The sequence below is a fragment of the Caretta caretta genome, chromosome 5 (assembly GCF_965140235.1).
Source record: "Caretta caretta isolate rCarCar2 chromosome 5, rCarCar1.hap1, whole genome shotgun sequence".
In the NCBI taxonomy this organism is placed as follows: domain Eukaryota; kingdom Metazoa; phylum Chordata; order Testudines; family Cheloniidae; genus Caretta; species Caretta caretta.
Window position 1 is genome coordinate 501,676 of NC_134210.1, and position 21,339 is coordinate 523,014.

Here is a 21,339-nt window from a genome sequence, read left to right on the forward strand (position 1 = left end):
GGTCTAGCGGGAATCCAGCAGGCACAAAGGGCCGTGGGGCACATGCTGGTCCAACCCCACGCTCCGTTCTCCCACTAGTTTTTCTGCCCATGCCCCATTCCTCTCCCCACTGCCAGCCACTCCACGCTCACTCCTGCCTCATCACCTTCTCAGACACTTTGCGCGCACACTCGATCAGCTCCTTCTTCGTGTAGGCATCGCTGGGGCTGCACTGCAGGGCTCCGGCCTTTGTCACCAGGGCAGCACAGCCGTGGCCCAGCTCCTGCACCCGGTTCTTGATGTGGGAGCCAATCTAGGAACCAGTGCATACGGTGGCATGACCCAGAGCAGAGTCACCACCACCCTCCACAGGGGAGCTGAGACAACCTCAATATCCAGTGGGAAATCCCAACTGCCCTGCCCCATGGAGACTCACCGCTCTCACCCCAAGGGAGACCCTGCCCTTCTCCAACCCCCAATGGGAGATCCCAGCGCTGCCCATTCCAATGCTCCCCCTGCCCCAGTGAGAGATTGCAGCACTGCCCATTACCCCCGCCCCAGTCTCCAGTGGGAGGCCCCCGCGCTGCCCCCATCCTCAGGCCCCAGTGGGAGGCCCCTGTGCTGCCCCCCGGCACTCCTCACCTCATCGTTCTCAGCAGTGATGGCAGCAGGCTTGGCCTGGTGAGCCAGCTGCCCGTAGTCGCTGGTGAGTTGGTTGGCCAGCGTGCCCAGCTCGTCCGGGTTGGTGGTGGATTTGGTGACCTGCAGGCAGAAGATGCGTGAGAAGATCCCATCACACCCAGGAACCGCTGGCCCTACAGCATCAGCGAGCCAGCCCAGTGCTGCCCTCGCGTCCCTGGAGAAGGCCTTGCAGGGACTTGTGCAGCAAGGCTGCACGCGGCCCCTGCCATCTTCCCCAGACAGAGAAGGGGTGAAATGGGGAGGCCCAGAAGTCACTGTCTGCCCCCAACACTCACCATCTCCTGCACCGTCACTGCAATGGCCTTGGCTGTCTTGACCATGGTGGTCTGGTAATCCACAAAGGTCCCCTCCGGCTCCCCCATGGGCCCCTCATCCAGCTGCCAGAGAGAGAGAGTGAGCACCATTAATGGGATTCAGCCTGCTCACCACCTCCCTGAGCACCCCCCGGCAGGCAGGATCCCACAATGCCCCAGCCTGGGCCTCCCACCACATTTCTCCAAAGGCTTCCCCGAACATGCCCTCCCTGGACTGTGCCACTGGGTACCGTAGGCAGCCTGCTCTGGCTGGACAGAGGGGCACGTGGCCCTCCCTGCCCCTCCTCATTCCCAATCACACTCAGTGCCAGGGTCATAGCCAAGTCTGAGGTTCACAGGTTCCAAGGCCAGACGGGACCACTGCGATCATCCAGGCTGACCTCCTGCCCCGAAACAATTCCTAGAGCCCATTGCTTAGAAAACCATCTGATCTTGAGTTAACTGTTGTCGGTGATGGAGAATCCACCGCCCCTGGGTAAGCTGTTCCAATGATTAAATTACTCTCCCCATTAAAAACGTACCCCTCATTTCCAGTCTGAGTTTGTCTCGCTTCAACTTCCAGACACTGGATCATGTTAGACTTTTCCTGGCTAGACTGAAGAGCCCTTTAGCAAATTTCTGTTCCCCATGTAGGGACTTACAGACTGGCATCAAGCCACCCCTTCACCTTCCCTTTGTTAAGGGAACAGATTGAGTCCTGTAGCCTTTCACTACGGATGTGTGTGAATAGCCCCCGCCTCGGCCCGTGGTAGTGCTCTAGACCAGAGCTTCTCAAACCAGGGGGCACAGAATGTATTCCGGGGGGCATGAGAAGCCGCTCTGCCTTTGGAGCTGGGCGGCTGGGGAGTGGCAGCCGCTGGCTGGGCACCCAGCTCTGAGCAGCGGAGAAGGGTGGCAGCGGGGGGTGCTGAGGCTTTGATGGACCCCAGCCGGGAACTGATGTGATTCCTCCTCCGGCCGCTGCGCTTCGGGAGCCAGGTGGGCTGCCCCCTGGCCCTGGGGTTCCCGCTGCTGCCGGGTGGGTCCCTGGCTGCTCTGGTGGGCCTGGGCTGCTCCGAGCCCCTCTGCCCTTGAGCGCCCGCCCCCTCTGCCCGCAGCCAGCCCCCTGCCCTGCCCACAGCCAGCTCCGCACCCCCTGCCTCCAGCTAGCTCTGCCCCATGCCCCTGTCTGCAGCTGGCCCCACATCCACTGGTGCCCTGCAGTTCCCAGGGCAGTAACCCTGCACACCTGCTTCAATGAGGGGGGCAGGGAGCAGCTGGGACCCACACATGTGCACACCCTAGGATGACTAGGCAGCAAGTGTGAAAAATCAGGACGGGGGTGGGGGGTAATAGGAGCCTATATAAGAAAGAGACCCCAAAATCAGGACTGTCCCTGTAAAATCAGGACATCTGGTCACCCTAGCACACCCCCAGGGAATGGCGGGGACCCACACCTGTGAAACGGAGCTCATTTCTAGGTCAGGCCCATCTTTTTAACGAAGAACTTTAGGTAGGGTTAACACACCCGTATTTTCCTGGCCTTGTCCACTTTTTGGTTCTTAAATCGCCGTGCGGGAGGAATTTTTGAATTTTTAAAATTCCTCCCGGGAAAATACAGACGTATGGTAACCCTGTTGGTACAAAAAAATACATACTGGGGCACATCCCTTACATCAGGGCTTTCTATAGAGAACCGATCGTTAAGATTTTGGCAGCTCATCACTGGCCGTATATGTACTTGTGTGGAGGGAGGAGGTGGAAACTACAACAGACACAAGGAAGTGGGCACAATCCAGTCAATTTGAGAACCACTGCTCTAGACAGCTGCGTGGACAGCACTCTGCAGCTGTGGCTTGGGCCCACCTGCCACCCGAGGACTCAAAGCCCAAGCCCCTGCCCCAGCTTCGAAGGCTGACTGCACGGCGATCTGTCGGGCGCGAGGGCGAGCCCCACTAGCCCACGTCTGTTGATCCCGCAGGCTGCGCAGACGTAGGCTAAGGTACGTTTTCCAGTCCTTTAACTGCTCTCAGGGCTCTGCTCGGGAAGGAGTAGCGCCTGGGATGGGCCCATCTCATGCCACGTGACGGAGGAGGCAGGGACCCCAAATCCACCCAGCACTTTATCCCTGAGCCTGTGGGCAGAAGTCCCTGGATTCTAGGGCACAAGATGGCAGCCATCAGGAAACCGCACCCGTCCCTGCCCAGGCCAATCCTTGCCCTCCTCTCGGCCCCTCGCTGTGCATTCTGTGCTCCCCCTTGCCTGGTTTATGGCCTGGGTGATGGAGTCCACCATGCCCCCGACGACCCCGGCAGCGCTGGCAGCCTCATTGAGAGTGGTGGTCAGGTCCTCCACAGCTTCCTTCATCATCTGCACCGCCTCCTCCAGCGCCTCCTGTGTGTGCGCGGCTTGCTGCAAGCACAGGCCTGCGTCAGGCCGAGGCAGCCACCGGCAGGGTACGGTGGCGGATGAGAACCAGTGGCCGGGAGCACTTGGGCCTGTGCTCACGGAACCCTCCTTGGTCGCCTCCCATGCACCCGCCCCAACGTCGTGTTACACACACTCGCGGCTGGGGACATGCCTAAAATGCCCTACTGCGGGCCGCCCTGCACAAGCGCCCACCACCCCAGCACAGGCTCTCACCTGGCATGTGTGCCTGAAATCACACACCAATGCAGCGTGTGAGCCTCGCATGGGCCAGGAGGGATTAATGAGCCGTGGTGCGCTCTACCAACCCTGCCCCTCGCCCCTGCATGAGCGGTCAGGCATGGAGGGGGCGGTAAAAGTGGGGAGCTGGCTCTAAGGGCTGGGCAGTGACCAGGAAGAAAAGCAGTCTGGCTGGGCCAGCAGCTGACTGAAGGGCTGGCCTGCAAGAGGCAGGGCTGACCCTGCCTGTTAGTTTGCTTTGCTACCAGGAACCCACTGGCAGGCTGCAGCTGGGGCCTGCCTGAAAGGAGGCGGCTGAAAGCTGGGCCCAGGAGGGCAGGGATTCCTTTGGTTCGTGTTTATGTTGGACTTCAACTTGGGGATTCTCCAGACTGGGCCGGCCCCCCAGTGACTGGGCCGGGGGCTAAGCAACGCGTGCTGAGGTGTCCACTGGGGAAACTGAGGCACAGCTGGTGCAGTGGTGCACTGCACCATGAGGGGTGCACAGGGATGGCACCTCTGCTACACACGCGCACACACGCAATACGAGACCCTGCTGCAGGTGTGCACACAACTGGAGATGGGCTGCACCACTCCTCCGCCCCCACACTCAGACATGCTTTGGGCAGCCCCCCTCCTGCTCTGGAGGGAGTGCCTCCCGCTCGCACCTTGGGGTTCCCGCCGGCCTCCTTGGCCGTGTACAGCATCTGCAGGGCAGACTCGGACAGCGTCTTGGTCTGGTCCAGGAGGTTCATCTGCTGCTGGTGGTTGAGCGTCTTGGACGCAGCACCGACAGCGGCCAGAATGAGCGGCTCGAAGTACTGAGCCATCTGGGACACCTGGGGAAGAGCAGCATTAGTCCCAGGGCGGACTGAGGCTAGTCCTCCTCGCCAGGCGCCCCAACGCAGGCCCCATCCCCCACGTCCAGCAGGCACAGTACTTCCTGCCCCAAGGCACCCCGGCTCCAGTCCGTTACCTTGTGTCCCAGCTGCGAGGCCTCTGCTCTGGCAGCACTAGCCACAGGCTCAATCAGATTGCTGATCTCCTGAACAGCAGTGATCATCTGGTTGTGCAAAGCCTGGGGGAGACACCGAGAAATAAGGCTGCCCCACGGCCAGGCCCTGGGGGCTGGAGTCACAGGGCCTGGCCAAGGGACCTAGAGGGGGAAGGGGGATGAAAGCCCAGGCTACTGGCCTGCCCCAGGAGCAGGTGGCAGTGACTTGGTCACCGGACTATCCCAGCGGGGCTGGTTTGGGGGCTGAGAAGTTAGACCCCCCACCAGGGGTCTGTCTAAGCCACACCCTTTGGCATGTCAGGGCAGCCAGGCTGGTGCTGGCCACTGCCTGCCCTATACAATAGAACCCCGCTCTACGTGATCACTGGGGTGCACAAGTGTGTGACCACGTGCCCCACACAGGAGAGGGCAGTTGGTCCCCAGAGTCACTTGGCAGGGACCCAAGAGAAGGGCAGGTCCCCGTGGGACCCGCTCTGCAGGATGCCCGGCACCAGTCACACAGGGCGGGGAGCCAGGCAGGGGCTGCGGGGAACTGGTGCATGACCGCCAAATCCCAGCATCTCTCATGGCAGCAAGGGGGGGCTCAGCCAGGAAGCAGCCGCTGCATCTGCCCTAGGGACAATCCCGGGATCTGTGGGGTGCAGGTGCAAGGCAGGGTTCCAGGAATGCTGAGGGAGCAGAGCCCCCATCGGGGTAAGGCAGATTTCCAGACTCTGTGCTGAATTTAACAGCAGTTCGGTCAGTTTCCCCAGGCGTCAGGCTCCTGCTAAGAAGGGGAGCCCCTGACTTTGGGGGGTGAGGCTGTGCAGGGAGCTCTCTCTAGAGAGCAGCCCTCAGCCCCAAGCATGGCAGCCACTTGTTTCTGGCCTTTCCCCTAAGAGCAGGGGACAGAGGCACCCTGGCTGAGAGGGGCTGGGAGCAGCCTGCGCTGGGGGAGTACAGAACCCCCAGACAAAGGGCCCATGCTGCCCCCCAGACTCACCTCCTGGGAGATGCCCTCTCGGGGGGCCAGCTGCTGGCTGATGGCAGCCAGGGAGGCCTGGTCCACATCCCGCATACACTTGTTCAGCACCTCGATGGCCTCGTCGCACTCCCGCTGCCCGGGGGCCTTATCCCTGTGTGACAGCTCACTGTCAGCAACGCCCGGGCCAGGACAGAGCCTCAGCTTCCCCCAGGGCAGAGTGCAGGGAAGCCACGGCCCAGGGGAAGGCCAGGCTAGCACCCCAGGCTGTTCACCCCTCCATTGCCTCCTCCCAGAGCCACGGGGAACCCAGTCCCAGGCCCACCCACTGGGCAGCTGCCCGTCCTGAACCCAGACAAATGGCCCCAGCCCTGCTGTGCGGGAGCAGGAACAGGAGCATGGTGCTGGAAGTGTTCATGGCTTTCCTCCAGCTCCATCCCAGCATGCATCGCTGCACTTCACTCAGACTGGTCTCCCCATCTCCGGGCCAGCACGCCGCCATCATCCTTCCTTGCCCAGCGGCTGCTGTGGACACTGCCAATCACACCCTCCTTTTCCTGGGCTCCCATCTCCCTGTCCCCTCCCACACAGATCCCTGCTTCAGCGCCTGGAATGCCTTGTTCCCACCCAGGCAGGCGCTGCCCAGCCCTGGTGCACAACCGGCCGCCACAGAGACGCCCAGCAGGGAAATGGCTTGTGAGTCCTGGTCTGGGCTCTAGCAGCAACGCCCCATGAGGTGAACGTGGCTGCTGCCCGTTTCGGAGCCCAGCTGCCTGCAGACCCAGGCAGACGACCCTGCGTCCCTCCCACTTGTGGCATGTTTCCAAGCCAGGATAGAGGCTTTGCGTCTAAACGAGATCTGAGCCGTGGCCCCAGGATCCCCAGCCCAGCCCGCAGCTCCAGGCAGCTGAGAGGAGAGCAGACTCTGGAGGTGAGACCCCAGCAATCGGCCTGCACTCACCGCATGTTGGTGATCAGCTTCTTGATGGAATCAGAGACGGTGCGGGAGTGACCGGCCAGCACCGACCACTTGGGCGGGTCCTTGGGGTTGACAGCCAGAGAGCGGGCTGTCTGGATGAGGCCTGCCGAGCTCTCCAGCATGGTCTTGGCAGAGGTGATGATGGGCTCCATGGCTCTGCGCCCCTGCCAGGGAGAGATGATGGCCTCTGTGACCCAGAGGCACTGCCTGCTCTCTGCAATGAAGTCCCCCTGTCCTCAGCAATCTCCCCTCCCCCTCCAATTCCCCCCATATCTGACCTCATCACCCTCTTCCCATATCCCCTCCAGTTCCCTGAGACCTACCCCATCCCCACACACCTGATCCAGGAAGCCACCCCAATCCCATCCCCCAGGGCTCTTGCAGTCTGAGCTAGGAAGAGGCAGTCCCTGACACCCCCCGTGCCCAGTGGCTGTGAGCCCCTGTAGGGCACGCTCCATGCCCGCCCCGTGGCAGCTCTCACCTCAGGGCTGATCTGGGCAGGGATGGTAGCGAACTCTGGGTTGGAGGCGAAGGCTGTCAGGTTATCCACGGCCTCAATGAGGGGGGCGGTGGCTGCCCGGCATCGCTCCCGGTTGTCCTCATTAAAGGCTCCGTCCAGCGCCTGAGACAGTGGGAGAGACCAGCTGGTTACTGCAGTGGGCCCAGACGCCAGCCCTGCTGCCCCCCCCCATGCCCCTGCTGCCCACTCCCCAGTGCGGTCGCCAGGGACCCCCTGAGCAGCCAGCCAAGGGGGTGATGCTTCTCTCCCACGTCGCGCAGGGGCAGAGAGGTACCTTGATGGTCTTGACCAGGTTGGCCGTGCTGTTGGCCACCTCCTTGGCGGACTGGACGAATTGGCGCTTGGCGACGGGGTTAGCGGTGCGGGAGGAGGCCAGGCGGCAGGTGTTGCACAGGGCTGAGGTGTGCTTAGCTACGATGGTGGCGGCCGATAGCACCTGCAGAGAGGGGCAGGGGTCATGCGCCATCCTGTCCAGCCCTAGATCCCAGCTCCAACCCCTCCTGCCACCAGGGGAGAGGGGCCTCCCTGCACTTCCCCGCCTCAGCCCTGCCCGTCCCCGTGTCCTGCTCCTCCCACAAGAGCAGAGACTCCCTGCACCCTGCTCCCTCACCCCCACAGAGCAGGACCAGAGGGGTCACCCAGCATCCACTCCTGGACCAGCCCCCCACAAAGTGGGGACAGGAGGTGCCTGGAGTGCCCATTGCCACAGCCCCATCGAACCCCCAGGTGACAGACAGGGCCTGGCTGAGCCAGCAGGGACCCACGCCCGAAGTGCCTGGAGCCGTGTCATTAGCCAGCTTGGTTCTGGCCCCAGCCACAACACTGGGCTCTGCCTCCCAGTCACAAACCCCCAGGGCTGGTGCCACACCATGCCCAGCACTCAGCCCTTCCAGCTGCTCCTACGTTCCCTGCCTGTGAGCGCGGGAGGGAGCCTGGTGCCCAGACAGTCTGCTCCTTCCCAGTGCCCTCACTCACCTGGGACTGCGTGCAGGCCGGGTCCACCAGGTTCTGGCAGGCCATCTGGATTGCTTGGTTGGCTCTGGCAAACTGGGTGGGGTCCACTAGGCCCTGCTGTCCGGCCTGGCTGTTAGGGTCCGAAACAGCCACCAGATAGGCAGCCTGGGAGCACCAGAGAGAGGGGAGAAGTTGGGAACAGAATCAGGGCCAGACAGGCCTAGCAGTCGGGGGTGAGGCAGCGTGGGGAGGGGCTCTGGGGGATGGCACAGGGGGTGAGGGGTGGGGATGAGGCAGCAGGGGGAGGGGCTTTGGGGGGATGGCCCACAGGGGAGGGACGTGGGGGTGAGGCAGTGCGGGCAGGGGCTCTGGGGGACGGTGGGAGTGGGGACAGGTTTGGGGACACAGGTGGCAGTGTAGGGAGGGGCTCCAGGGCACGCAGTGGCCATGCAGGGACGGGGGCTCCGGCAACCGGCCCCAGCGCTGTTGCGAGGGGCTGAGGCCAAAGGCTGGGCTGAGGTCTCTCTCACCTGAGCTGCGGCCTCAGTGAACCCGCAGAGTGCCTTGGAGGCTGTGCTGATCGATTCCCCGAACTCGGGCAGTTTGCTGTTCTTGGCATGCTGGGAAATTCCAGCCATGGCTTCGCCCAGAACCTGCCGGAGAGAGAGGTGTCCAGACACCCCACAATGCCCCGTGAGTGAGCATGAGATGGCTTGGCGGGGTGGACAGAGAGACAGACAGACACGCTGCCCCTGCTGTGTCCAAGGTCCACATTGTCCAGCCTTCAGCATCACCCACCTCTCTCTGCTCACATTGCTCATACCATGGCCCTGGGTCCTGTTCTGGCCACCTCCCTCCTCTGCCCCCCCATCTCAAGGGCATCACGTTCAGGCTTCCTCTTCTCCCCGTTCAGGCCCTTCACGGCTCAACTGGCCCCACTCACCCACACTTATGCCATTGCCCCCCCTGCCTGGCTACTCCTTCCACAAACCTCTCCACTGCTCTGGGAGGCCAGACCCTCTCCCCTTGTGCCCTGATGGGAACCAGCCCGCTAATGTGGGGCTGCGAAGAGCCCAGGAGGAGAGCTAGGCCTTCAGCACAAACTTCTCTGCAGAGGTCTTATCCCTCCCTGCACTACATGGGTGGGTGGGGTACCAGGCACACTGCGGGCACTTTGGGGAACAGCAGGGACAAGATGCCCTGGATAGAGACAAGCAGTCCACCTAGAGGAAACATGCGTCCCTGCCCTGGAGCTCAGTCAGGCCATGGGACCAGCAGCCCAGACCCTATGTTCAATGGGTGGAAGGGGTCCAGGCACCCAGGAGCACAGGGTAGGGGAGACCTCAGACACCGACTGGCATGAGGAGAACAGGAGAAAAGCCTGCCCGGCACTGCGACTGGCCCAGGCCACGAATGGCCAGAATCCCGGAGATGTTGGTCTCTGCACAAGAACCCGAGCCCCTGGAGCATTCCCCTGGGCAGGGCCCTAGAGAGACCTGGGCAGCCAGGGACAGGCAGAGCCAGCACGGGCGAAATGGCATACGCATGGACATAGAGTGAGAGCAAGTCACTGCACCTGTCAAGCAGGAAGGAGCGGGAAACCAGCTGGGAGTGACTAACTCAATGGGCTTTCCCAAACAGACACCAATACCCACCCTCCCCCACCAAGCCCCAGCTCCCCACGAATCACCCACCCGCTCCTCCCCCCGATCCAGCTCCAGCCACGTGCCACCTATGCCAGCTCCAGCCACGTGCCCCCTGTGCCTCCATATCCCCAGCCTCACCTTGGAGTTCTCCATGACGCTGTCCAGGCAGTTGAAGTAGGACATGTCATTGACGGCCTGGGTGGGGTTCTCCAGCAGCTCCCGCACCGTCTGCAGGGGGAGACGTGTCAGAGTGAGCAGTGGGGGGACTGAACAGTGAAGCTGAAAGTCCCCCCTTATCCTCCATTCCCGAATGTTCAGAGCCACAGCCAGGCCCCCACAATGTGATCAGTAGGAAGGGCTCAGGGATATCATGCTCCGCACCACCCGCAGTGCGTCCCCCTTCCTCGGGTGGCCCTCCGCCACCCCCAGCTCTCCCAGTGCATCCCCTGCCTCGGGCTGCCCCTCACCTCCAGCTCCCGCAAGGCGTTATCACACTCCTTCTGGCCCGGAGCCTGCTGGGTGCACATTGTGATCAGCTGGTTAATGCTGTCGGTCACGGCCCTGCAAAAACAAGGGGGTACTTTTCATTCTGCCAGATGGAAGCAAGACTGCTCCCCCGACCTCACCGGGTCCACCAGCACAGGCCATCATCCGCTTCCCAAAGCTGGAGTAACTATCCCTACTGTGAGCACCAACAAAACCCTCACTGGACGAGTAAACTGGCCCAGCTGGACGCAATTCTCCGACTGCTACAACACTGGGATCCTGCACGACATCTCTATTGATATAATAGGCATCACAGAAACCTGGTGGAGTGAGGACAATCAATGGGACACAATCATTCCGGGGTACAAAATATATCGGAAGGACAGAACAGGTCATGCGGTGGCTGTGTGTGTGGGGAGGGGGGGGAAGTGGCACTATATGTGAAAGAAAATGTAGAATCAAATAAAATAAAAATCTTAAATGAATCCACATGTTCCATAGAATCTCTATGGATAGTAATCCCAGGCTCTAATAAGAACAACACAATAGGGATCTATTATCGACCACCTGACCAGGACAGTGATAGTGACGATGAAATGCTAAGGGAGATTAGAGAGGCTATCAAAATAAAGAACTCAATAATAGGGGATTTCAATTATCCCCATACCGACTGGGTACATGTCCCCTCAGGACGAAATGCAGAGACAAAATTTCTAGATACTTTCAATGACTGCTTCTTGGAGCAGCTGGTACAGGAACCCACAGGGGGAGAAGCAACTCTCGACCTAGTCCTGAGTGGAGCGCAGGATCTGGTCCAAGAGGTAACTATAACAGGACTGCTTGGAAAGACCATAATATAACAACATTTAACATTCCTGTGGTGGGAAGAACAGTGCAGCAGCCTGACACAGTGGCGTTTAATTTCAGAAAGGGGAACTATACAAAAATGAGGGGGTTAGTTAAACGGAAATTAAAAGGTACAATGACTAGAGTGAAATCCCTGCACGCTGCATGGACACTTTTCAAAGACACCATAATAGAGGCCCAACTTAAATGTATACCCCAAATTAAAAAACACAGTAAAAGAATTAAAGAGCCACTGTGGCTTAACAACCATGTAAAAGAAGCAGTGAGAGATAAAAAAAAGCATCTTTTAAAAAGTGGAAGTCAAATCTTTTGATACTAAACTGGGAGGAGTGGTAGATACGCTGGAGGGGAGGGATAGGATACAGAAGGACCTAGACAAATTGGAGGATTGGGCCAAAAGAAATCTGATGAGGTTCAATAAGGATAAGTGCAGGGTCCTGCACTTAGGACGGAAGAACCCAATGCACAGCTACAGACTAGGGACCGAATGGCTAGGCAGCAGTTCTGCGGAAAAGGACCTAGGGGTGACAGTGGACGAGAAGCTGGATATGAGTCAGCAGTGTGCCCTTGTTGCCAAGAAGGCCAATGGCATTTTGGGATGTATAAGTAGGGGCATAGCGAGCAGATCGAGGGACGTGATCGTTCCCCTCTATTCGACATTGGTGAGGCCTCATCTGGAGTACTGTGTCCAGTTTTGGGCCCCACACTTCAAGAAGGATGTGGATAAATTGGAGAGAGTCCAGCGAAGGGCAACAAAAATGATTAGGGGTCTGGAACACATGAGTTATGAGGAGAGGCTGAGGGAGCTGGGATTGTTTAGTCTGCAGAAGAGAAGAATGAGGGGGGATTTGATAGCTGCTTTCAACTACCTGAAAGGGGGTTCCAAAGAGGATGGCTCTAGACTGTTCTCAATGGTAGCAGATGACAGAACGAGGAGTAATGGCCTCAAGTTGCAGTGGGGGAGGTTTAGATTGGATATTAGGAAAAACTTTTTCACTAAGAGGGTGGTGAAACACTGGAATGCGTTACCTAGGGAGGTGGTAGAATCTCCTTCCTTAGAGGTTTTTAAGGTCAGGCTTGACAAAGCCCTGGCTGGGATGATTTAACTGGGATTTGGTCCTGCTTCGAGCAGGGGGTTGGACTAGATGACCTTCTGGGGTCCCTTCCAACCCTTATATTCTATGATTCTATGAAATCCTAGTGAGGTAAATAGAAAGGAGTATAAACACTGCCAAATTAAATGTAAAAAGCTAAAAAGAAGTTTGAAGAACAGCTAGTCAAAAACTCAAAAGGTAATAAAATGTTTTTTAAGTACATCAGAAGCAGGAAGTCTGCTAAACAACCAGTGGGGCCCCTGGACGATCGAGATATAAAAGGAGCACTTAAAGACGAGAAAGTCATTGCAGAGAAACTAAATGAATTCTTTACTTCAGTCTTCACGGCTGAGGATGTTAGGGAGATTCCCAAACCTGAGCCATCCTTTGTAGATGACAGATCTGAGGAATTGTCACAGACTGAAGTGCCATTAGAGGTGGTTTTGGAATTAATTGATAATCTTAACAGTAACAAGTCACCGGGACCAGATGGCATTCACCCAAGAGTTCTGAAAGAACTCAAATGGGAAACTGTGGAACTATTAACTATGGTTTGTAACCTGTCCTTTAAATCAGCTACTGTACCCAATGACTGAAAGATAGCTAATGTAACGCCAATATTTAAGAAGGGCTCTAGAGGTGATCCTGGCAATTACAGACCGGTAAGTCTAACGTTAGTACCGGGCAAATTAGTTGAAACAATAGCAAAGAATAAAATTGTCAGACACATAGAAGAACATAAAAATTGTTGCGCAAAAGTCAACATGGTTTCTGTAAAGGGAGATCATGTCTTACTAACCAATTAGAGTTCTTTGAGGGGGTCAACAAACATGTGGACAAGGGAGATCCAGTGGACACAGTGTACTTCAGTTTCCAGAAAGCCTTTGACAAGGTCCCTCACCAAAGGCTCTTACGTGAATTAAGTTGTCATGGGATAAGAGGGAAGATCCTTTCATGGATTGAGAACTGGTTAAAAGACAGGGAACAAAGGGTAGGAATAAATGGTAAATTTTCAGAATGGAGAGGGGTAACTAGTGGTGTTCCCCAAGGGTCAGTCCTGGGACCAATCCTATTCAAGCTATTCATAAATGATCTGGAGAAAGGGGTAAACAGCGAGGTGGCAAAGTCTGCAGATGGTACTAAACTGCTCAAGATAGTTAAGACCAAAGCAGACTTTGAAGAACTTCAAAAAGATCTCACAAAACTAAGTGATTGGGCAACAAAATGGCAAATGAAATTTAATGTGTATAAAAGTAAAGTAATGCACATTGGAAAAAATAATCCCAACTATACATACAATATGATGGGGGCTAAATTTAGCTACAACTAATCAGGAGAAAGATCTTGGAGTCATCGTGGATAGTTCTCTGAAGACGTCCACATAGTGTGCAGCGGCAGTCAAAAAAGCAAACGGGATGTTAGGAACATTAAAAAATGGATAGAGAATAAGACGGAGAATATCTTATTGCCTTATGTAAATCCATGGTACACCCACATATTCAGATGTGGTCTCCTCATCTCAAAAAAGATAGACTGGCATTAGAAAAGGTTCAGAAAAGGGCAACTAAAATGATTAGGGGTTTGGAGTGGGTCTCATATGAGGAGAGATTAAAGAGGCTAGGACTTTTCAGCTTGGAAAAGAGGAGACTAAGGGGGGATATGATAGAGGTCTATAAAATCACGAGTGGTGTGGAGAAAGTGAATAAGGAAAAGTTATTTGCTTGTTCCCATAATATAAGAACTAGGAGCCACCAAATGAAATGAATGGGTAGCAGGTTTAAAACAAATAAAAGGACATTCTTCTTCACTCAGCGTGCAGTCAACCTGTGGAACTCCTTGCCTGAGGAGGTTGTGAACGCTAGGACTATAACAGGGTTTAAAAGAGAACTGGATAAATTCATGGAGGTTAAGTCCATGAATGGCTATTAGCCAGGATGGATAAGGAAGGGCGTCACTAGCCTCTGTTTGTCAGAGGGTGGAGATGGATGGCAGGAGAGAGATCCCTTGATCATTACGTGTTAGGTTCACTCCCTCTGGGGCACCTGGCATTGGCCACTTTTGGTAGACAGGATACTGGGCTGGATGGACCTTTGGTCTGACCTAGTATGGCCATTCTTATGTTCTTACCAAAGCAGCTTACCGCGGTTCACAAAACCGTTTACAAGCTGCCACCAAGTCCCTCCCAGGAGGTTGTTACAAGTCCCACGCTCCCTGCCTGGGTGAGGAGTGTGCAGAACTCCTCAAGCAACATGAAGCAAGTGGTGATTCAGATATTCCCACGTGTCTTTAGACGACGTGAACATTTCTAGCAGAGCAAATGAGAGCAGGGTACCATGGAATGGAACACGTGATGTCCAGCTGCAAAGGGCACCATGAGAGAGGCTGGTGCTGCTCAGAAGCCTCCAGCTAAGTGCCAGTCTCTCCGGACAGCTTTGCTGCCACCTGGCACGCACCGCAGAGCTGGATAAGGACAGGAAGGCTGAAGGAGAGGCGAAGAAACAACGGTGGTAATACAGACAGCACTACCGAAGGAGACTCCCAGCCTTTCCCCGAAGCAGAAAGAGAATGGGTGATCCAAAACAATGCCAACAGATACATCTCTCCTGAACTCCTGGAGAACCTGGGAAAAGCTATGGCGATCCAGCTTCGTATCTAGAGTCAGTCAGCAGAACAAAACACCTGAAATCTGGAGCAGAGGAAAAGCAACAGCCTTGCCAACACCTGAGAAAGATCCCTGACTTGCCACCACGTACTGCCCCACCTCTCTGCTAAGCTACTGGTACAAATATCCCTCGCAGAGTTGCCCCCACCCTCGCTACCCATCAGGCAGGTTTCAGATCAAACTGAAGTGCTGGCACTCAGCACCGGCCCTGAAAATGGCTTCCAGGCCCGGCAGACCACAGGTGCGGTATTCCTAGATTTTCCTGCTGCATAGGACAGGATCTGGCACACAGGCCTCCTGTGCAAACTGTCACTGGTCCTACGGAAGTGGGTTGTCTGACTGTAGGCCTGTTGCTGAGAGGCAGCTGGTTTCAAGGTTCACTTGGACAAAAACACAGCTTCTGGGAGTCCAACAATGGTCTATCCTCAGGGCCCAGTTCTATCACTGACACTTCCAGTGAACATCCCAGCACCACTCCCCGGCACTTTATTTACACAGACCACAGCTGTCTGGCAGTGCCGGACGGGGACTGCAAGCGTCTAGAAGTCCTGAACGCTACGTGACAGAGACAGCCTAGGATTGTGGAAGGGGGAGACTTAACCTAGTACCAAAAAAACAGTTTCAAGCTGCTTCCACCTACACCAAAACAGCCAACGAACAGCTTCTTGGAGGGGGACAGGCTGGTCTATGACCCAGAGCCTGTGTATCTAGGTGTTATGCTGGCCTGAACCATGACTGTCAAGGACAACTTCACCAAGACCTCACTGAAAATAGAAGAAACAAACTGAGGACCAGCCAGCTAGGTCTATGTGGGATGACCAGGCGCAGACCCTGCCTTGTGTTGTCCTGGAGCAGAGTCCGTCTCCCCACTGTGGCATTAGCGGACACACTGATGAATGAAGCCATACGTGCAGGCTGCACCCGTCGGCAAGGGCTGCCTGGTCTCTCGTGGCCTTGTACAATGCCCTTCCCCCAGCGATTCAATGGCTCAGACAGACTGTCTATGTAGATGCAAACACAATATATACATACAGGGTGCTTGATTGCCCAGCCAGAGGGCCCGGCACTGCAGGCACTCGCCCATCTCCCCCACACGGGGCTGGTCAGCAGGGCACTAGACTGTGAATGGCATCTCCTACCGTGCGGCAGCCGCCAGCTGGTTCTTGAGGTTGGGGGCAGTGGGGTCTGCGGAGAGCGCCTTAGCGGCCAGGAGCAGCTTGCTGGAGGACATAGAGATGCTCTTCAAGTTCGACACCACCTGTGCCTGGTCCTCCTTATTCTGCAACCAGCCAAAAGAGCCACCAGTCAGCCCTGCAGGTCACTCAGCCAGCTCCACTCAGCCACACCTCCTGGCTCTGCCCACACCCCCAGCAGCCTCTGCCAGGCTCAACCCACCAGGTGCCCTCCCCAATTCAATCAGAACTTACTGTGCCCTCTACCACCAGCCAGCCACCCCCTTCCCAACTCCACAAACAGCCGAACCGCCAGTCAGCTAACCCAGCAGTCACATCCCCATCTGGCCCAGGCACTGAGTAGCCAGCCAGGCACTGCATCAGCCTCTCACACCAACCCCCCAGCCATCCCACCTATAGCCAAATGGCTCTTCAGCCACCCGGCCAGGCACTGGGGAGCCAGCCAATCCCCCAGCCACCCACACCAACCCCGCAGCTAGCCAAAGACTGTATCAGCTGCTCATGCCAACCCCCCAGCCACCCACCCACTCACGCCAAACCGCCAGCCATCCCACCTTCCTGCCAAATGGCTCTTCCGCCACCTGGCCCAGACACTGGATAGCCAGCTGACCACCCCCCCCCCACCCAGTCACTGCATCAGCCACTCGCCAACCCCCAGACTAGCTAGCCACTGTACCAACCAACCACACCAACACACCAGCAATCCCACCTATCTGCCAAACACTCTTCAGCCATCCAGGCCAGGCACTGACTAGCCAACCATCCCCGGCCACTGTAACAGCTGCTCACCCCCCAGCCATCGACTGCCAATCAGCACAGCTGGCCAGCCGCTCACCCCACCCAGACACCTATTGTACTAATTGCTCCTGTAACCCCCTTGCCAACCAACCCACCCATTAAACACCCGCTGGGCTGGTCAGCAGCAAGGCGCCTGCTCTTACCGGGGACTGGCCAGCCATCTCCACGCCAGCCTCCAGGAACTCATTGAAGTCCTGCCCGAATTTGCCGGAGGACTTGGCCAGGTCTTGGGGGGTGCCCCGGGAGGCCTGCACCAACTCGTTGGCAGACTGGTTCAGCCCAGCTGCTGCCTGGTTCAGCTGGCTCTGTGCCTCCTGGAAGCTCTTGGTGCTGGGTGGGAGCTGGGAGCAGACACACAGGGGTTGTGAGGGGGTGACACGCAGGAGGCGGGAGGTCACGGCCACAGGCATCCAAGCCCTGCTCCCTCTGGGCAGTGCAAGGAGCCCTAGAGATGGGGCACATAAATTCCAACAGCGGGGCTGGCAGCAGCAGAGAGAGAGCCTGCCAGCGCCCACAGGCTGCCACCGCCTGGCGTGCCAGGAGCATGTCGCTGTGCCAGGCAAAGCGGCCATGCTGCTCAGACTGAGCAGTGCCTAGCCAGGCGGGGCACTCGCCGCTCAGAGGGGGGCTTAGCAGGGTACGTTGCTCCTCGTTCAGGGAGCTTCCCACTGAAAACATCCCCTGAAACGTGGCCCAGGGGGCATTTATAGAATCCTAGAATACCAGGGTTGGAAGGGACCTCAGGAGGTCATCTAGTCCAACCTCCTGCTCAAAGGGGCCCCCCCGCAGGACTTGGGCTGGGCACTTCAGACCGCAGTCTTCTTGGTGCTGTGAACGTGTCGTTGTGGAGGCGAAGTGGGGCTGAACCTTGGAGAACGGGTGTCAGAGTGAGCAGCCAGCTCACGTGGGGTGGGGGCCCCTCCTGGACTGGGCTGCAGGGAAGGATCGATCCAGCCCCATGGTGGGAGGGATGCAAGGAGCATCTCCAGCTCATCTGGCTGCACTCACCGACTGGGCCAGCAGCTTCTTGCTGGCCTCGCTCACGGTGCGAATGGCGGCGTCCACATCCCGCTGCCCCGGGAGGCAGTTCACGCAGCGGTTCAGGGCCTGAGACACGGCCTTGGCCACCTGCCAGGAGAAAGGGACAGCCAATCACATGTGCACACGCCTGCTCCTCCGTGGTACCCCCTTCCCCACAGACCTGTCCCTCGAGCGTGAGTGGTGCGCACCTTCCCTCAGCCCCACTGCTGGGGGGATTAGGGCTGGAGGGTGCTGCTGGCTCTCGGGGGGGCCAGGTTGGGGGACGCTGGGGGCCCCACACTCACCTGGGCCAGGCGCTGCTGGCTCTCAGGGTCGCCCGGCTTGCCCACACCCTTGCGTGCCTCCTCGATGAGGTTTCCGGCTTTATCCATGACGTCGCCAGCACACTCCAGCATGGCACTCTGCACCTGGGGGTCGGACGTGTTGGCTGCAACGCCGCGGGCAGCCTGGCTGAGTGAGCGCAGGGCCTGGGCCACATCCCGGGCAGCAATCCCTGGGAGAGACATGAGCCACTGACCCAGCCTGCAGGGAGCTTCCCTGACCCACAGTCACAGACATTGGGGGAACCCCTCCCCTGCTCAGACATCCCTTGTGCAAGCAAGGATCGGCCTCTGCCTTCAGCGGCCCAGAGCCGTACAAGCCTTCCCATTTCTGGGCCACAGGGCCGGCCCCACCTCTCCCCCGTTTCTTCCATCCGGGCCCACATGGCTGGCCCCTTTCCCCTGCCTCTCCCATCCAGGCCAGGGGGCTGGATGGTATTCCTGCCCACAAGCACTGGCCACAGCCGTTACATTTGCCTTCCTGCTGTCACCCTACACTGCCACGACAGGCAGTCAGCCCCAACGTGAGCCACTGAGGGCACGTGCGCACAGCACCCATCACTGGGGCAGGGCTGTACAGGGCCACAAACAGAAGGCAGGCCTGAGCCTGCTCCCCTGCCCCTTTGGAGGGCTCTGCCCTGGTACCTGTATAGTTCTCGTTGCCCTGGGCCACCTCCCCCAGCAGCTGGGCGATGGCGGAGCTGACGGCCTTCGTGCTGTTCCCCAGGTCCTGGGCACACTTCTCCATCTGGGGGCAACCAGAGAGGGTTCACCCATCACCCCACAGGTCACCCCGCATCCTCATCCCCTCCCACTCCTTACCCCAGCCCCCACGCACCCATCCTCTTACCCCCACTGCCCATCAATCCCACCACCATCTCACAGCCCACCCACTGTCCCTCCTTCTACCTGGCCACCCACGCACCCATCTACCTCCTGGAGCCCTTACCGTCTCCCCTGGTAGGGGCTTGAGCTTGCCATCTCTGGCAGCAGCCTTGGCTTCCTGTAGGTCTCGTTCCAAGCTCTGCACCATGCTGAGCGCCGAGTCTATCTCCAGGGGCCCACAGGTCTCCTGAGCCTGCAGCAGCAGAAAGGAACTGAGCCACATGGGCAGCAAACCCTGCTCCTGGCATCTCTACTCTCCTTTCTCAGTTAGTGCCCTCAGGGGCAGGCCAGGGAGGAGCCGCTTACCTTCTGGGCAGCTGTCCGGAGCTCAGCAAGGGCTGCGGCCAGGTTCTTGGCACACTGGCTGAGCTGCATGGCAGAGGCCTGGTCCGTGATGGTGGGGACAGAGGCTTTGGCTGCAGCTACCATCTTCCCACCAGGCTGTTGGGTGGAAAGGATAAACCATGAGAACAGGACAGAGGGCGGCACTCCCATCCCATGCCCAGCAGAGCCCCCACAGTCTGGAGGGGCAGGCAGGGAGATCCCAAACTCAGGGGATGGAATCCACATGTGCTAAGCAGACAGAGCCACTCAGCTTGCGATCAGGGTCAGGAGAGCAGAGGGTGAGGCCAGCCTGCACCAGAGACGAGGTGAGGGGAGTGCCAGGGAGCAGGATCCCGTGCCAGCGGCGGGAGCCCGGCTGGTACCTGCAGGAAGTTCTGGCTGGCCGCAATGAGCGCAAGCTGAGCACTGGGGCTATCTGGCTGGGACTGGCTTCCTCGCACGCCCTGTACCAGCATCGGGATCTGATCTGCCACCACCTGCAACCAGACAGAAGAGTGAATCAGTAGGGAGCCCAGAGTGGGCAGCGGGACAGGGAGAGAGGGGGGCATGAGTGAAACGCACTGCAGGGTCAGGGAGTGGTCCCTACGACAGGCCTGGGGGCAGAGCTGGGCTCCCTGAGGACAGGCCATACAGAAGGGTGAGCTGGGACACACTGTGTGGAGAGCAGAGTTAGGACCCCATTCCCTTTCCCAGCCAGGAGAGGCCACTCCAAAGCAGGGACTCAGAGCTGAAGGCCAGGAAGGGACCAGCAGATCCCCTAGTCTTATCTACTGTGTGGCACAGGCCCTTGAATGCTGCCCTGGCCCCCCTGCCTGGAGCCCCAGAACTTGCGTGTGGCTGAAACAGCTTCTGGGAAAGGCAGCCAGGCTGGATCAAGAGACAAGAGATGGAGAATCCAGCATTGCCCACTGTGGGAGTTTGCTCCCAGGGTTAATCACCCTCACTGTTAAACATTTGAGCCTTATTTCTAATCTGAATGTGTCTGGCTTCAGCTGCCAGCCAGTGGCTTGTGTTCTGCCTATTTCCGTTAAGAGCCTTTTCTCCCTGGGGAAGGTAGCTACACACTGCAAGCAAGTCACCCCCTGACCTTTAAGCAGATTGAGCTCTCTGAGTCTCTAACTAGAAGACTCTTTTTTCTTCTAGCCCTTGACTCTTTTGTGGCTCTTCTCTGCACTTTCTCCAATTTTCAATATTCTTTTCAAAATGCAGACACCAGAACTGGTCACAGGATCCAGAGTCAGTCTCACCAGAGCCACACACAGGGGTCAATTCACCTCCCTGCTCCCCTTTTTATACACCGCAGGGTCACATTAGCCCTTTGTGCCACAGCATCGCACTGGGAGCTCCTGGACAATTGTCCACTGGGACACCGAAATCCTTTGCAGAGCCACTGGTTCCCAGGGTACAGCCCCCAGTTCTCAGAGGTCTGGCTGCACTCTTTGCTTCTGGATGGAGAACTTGGCATTTGACTGTATTAAAACACATTTTCTTTGAGTGGGCCCAGCTTATGAAGTGACCCAGATCACTCTGTATGGCTGCCCTGTCCTCCTCATTATTCACCACTCCGCCAATCTGTGTCATCTGCAGATTTTATCAGCAGTGATTTTATACTTACTGACAGATCATTAATACAAATATCAAATAGTGTTCGGCCTAGAACTGATCCCCACAGAACCCCACCAGAAACTCCCCCATTCAATGATGATTCACCATTGACAACTACTCTTTGAAATTCACCAGTTAGCCAGATCTTAATCTAGTTAACATGTACTTTACTGATATAAGAGGGCTAATTTTTAATCAGGTGGTCATGTGGTACAAAGTCAGACCCTTACAGAGGTCTCAGTATATTACATCTACACAGTTACCTCTCAATCAAACTTGTAATCCCAACAATGAAATTGGGTTTGTTTGACAAGACCTGTTCTCCTCAAACCCAAGCTGGCTGACATT

At 57.4% G+C, this 21,339-nt stretch overlaps 1 protein-coding gene across 3 annotated transcripts in view; it reads right to left on the reverse strand.

The window, feature by feature from the left end:
• Positions 1-21,339, reverse strand: part of TLN1 (talin 1) — a 139,418-nt gene that overhangs the window by 26,185 nt on the left and 91,894 nt on the right. For all 3 annotated transcript variants that reach the window (XM_048834676.2, XM_048834678.2, XM_048834677.2), the window contains exons 23-44: positions 19,749-19,862; positions 19,348-19,482; positions 19,106-19,234; positions 18,802-18,904; positions 18,121-18,329; positions 17,804-17,923; positions 16,939-17,136; positions 15,944-16,083; positions 10,163-10,256; positions 9,834-9,923; positions 8,580-8,702; positions 8,071-8,214; positions 7,370-7,531; positions 7,057-7,197; positions 6,558-6,739; positions 5,618-5,750; positions 4,597-4,698; positions 4,289-4,459; positions 3,237-3,386; positions 957-1,058; positions 622-741; positions 146-292 (exon numbers count right to left, since the gene is read on the reverse strand). In XM_048834676.2, the coding sequence (XP_048690633.1) occupies positions 146-292; positions 622-741; positions 957-1,058; positions 3,237-3,386; positions 4,289-4,459; positions 4,597-4,698; positions 5,618-5,750; positions 6,558-6,739; positions 7,057-7,197; positions 7,370-7,531; positions 8,071-8,214; positions 8,580-8,702; positions 9,834-9,923; positions 10,163-10,256; positions 15,944-16,083; positions 16,939-17,136; positions 17,804-17,923; positions 18,121-18,329; positions 18,802-18,904; positions 19,106-19,234; positions 19,348-19,482; positions 19,749-19,862 (3,009 nt within the window). The remainder of the gene's footprint in view (positions 1-145; positions 293-621; positions 742-956; positions 1,059-3,236; positions 3,387-4,288; positions 4,460-4,596; positions 4,699-5,617; positions 5,751-6,557; positions 6,740-7,056; positions 7,198-7,369; positions 7,532-8,070; positions 8,215-8,579; positions 8,703-9,833; positions 9,924-10,162; positions 10,257-15,943; positions 16,084-16,938; positions 17,137-17,803; positions 17,924-18,120; positions 18,330-18,801; positions 18,905-19,105; positions 19,235-19,347; positions 19,483-19,748; positions 19,863-21,339) is intronic.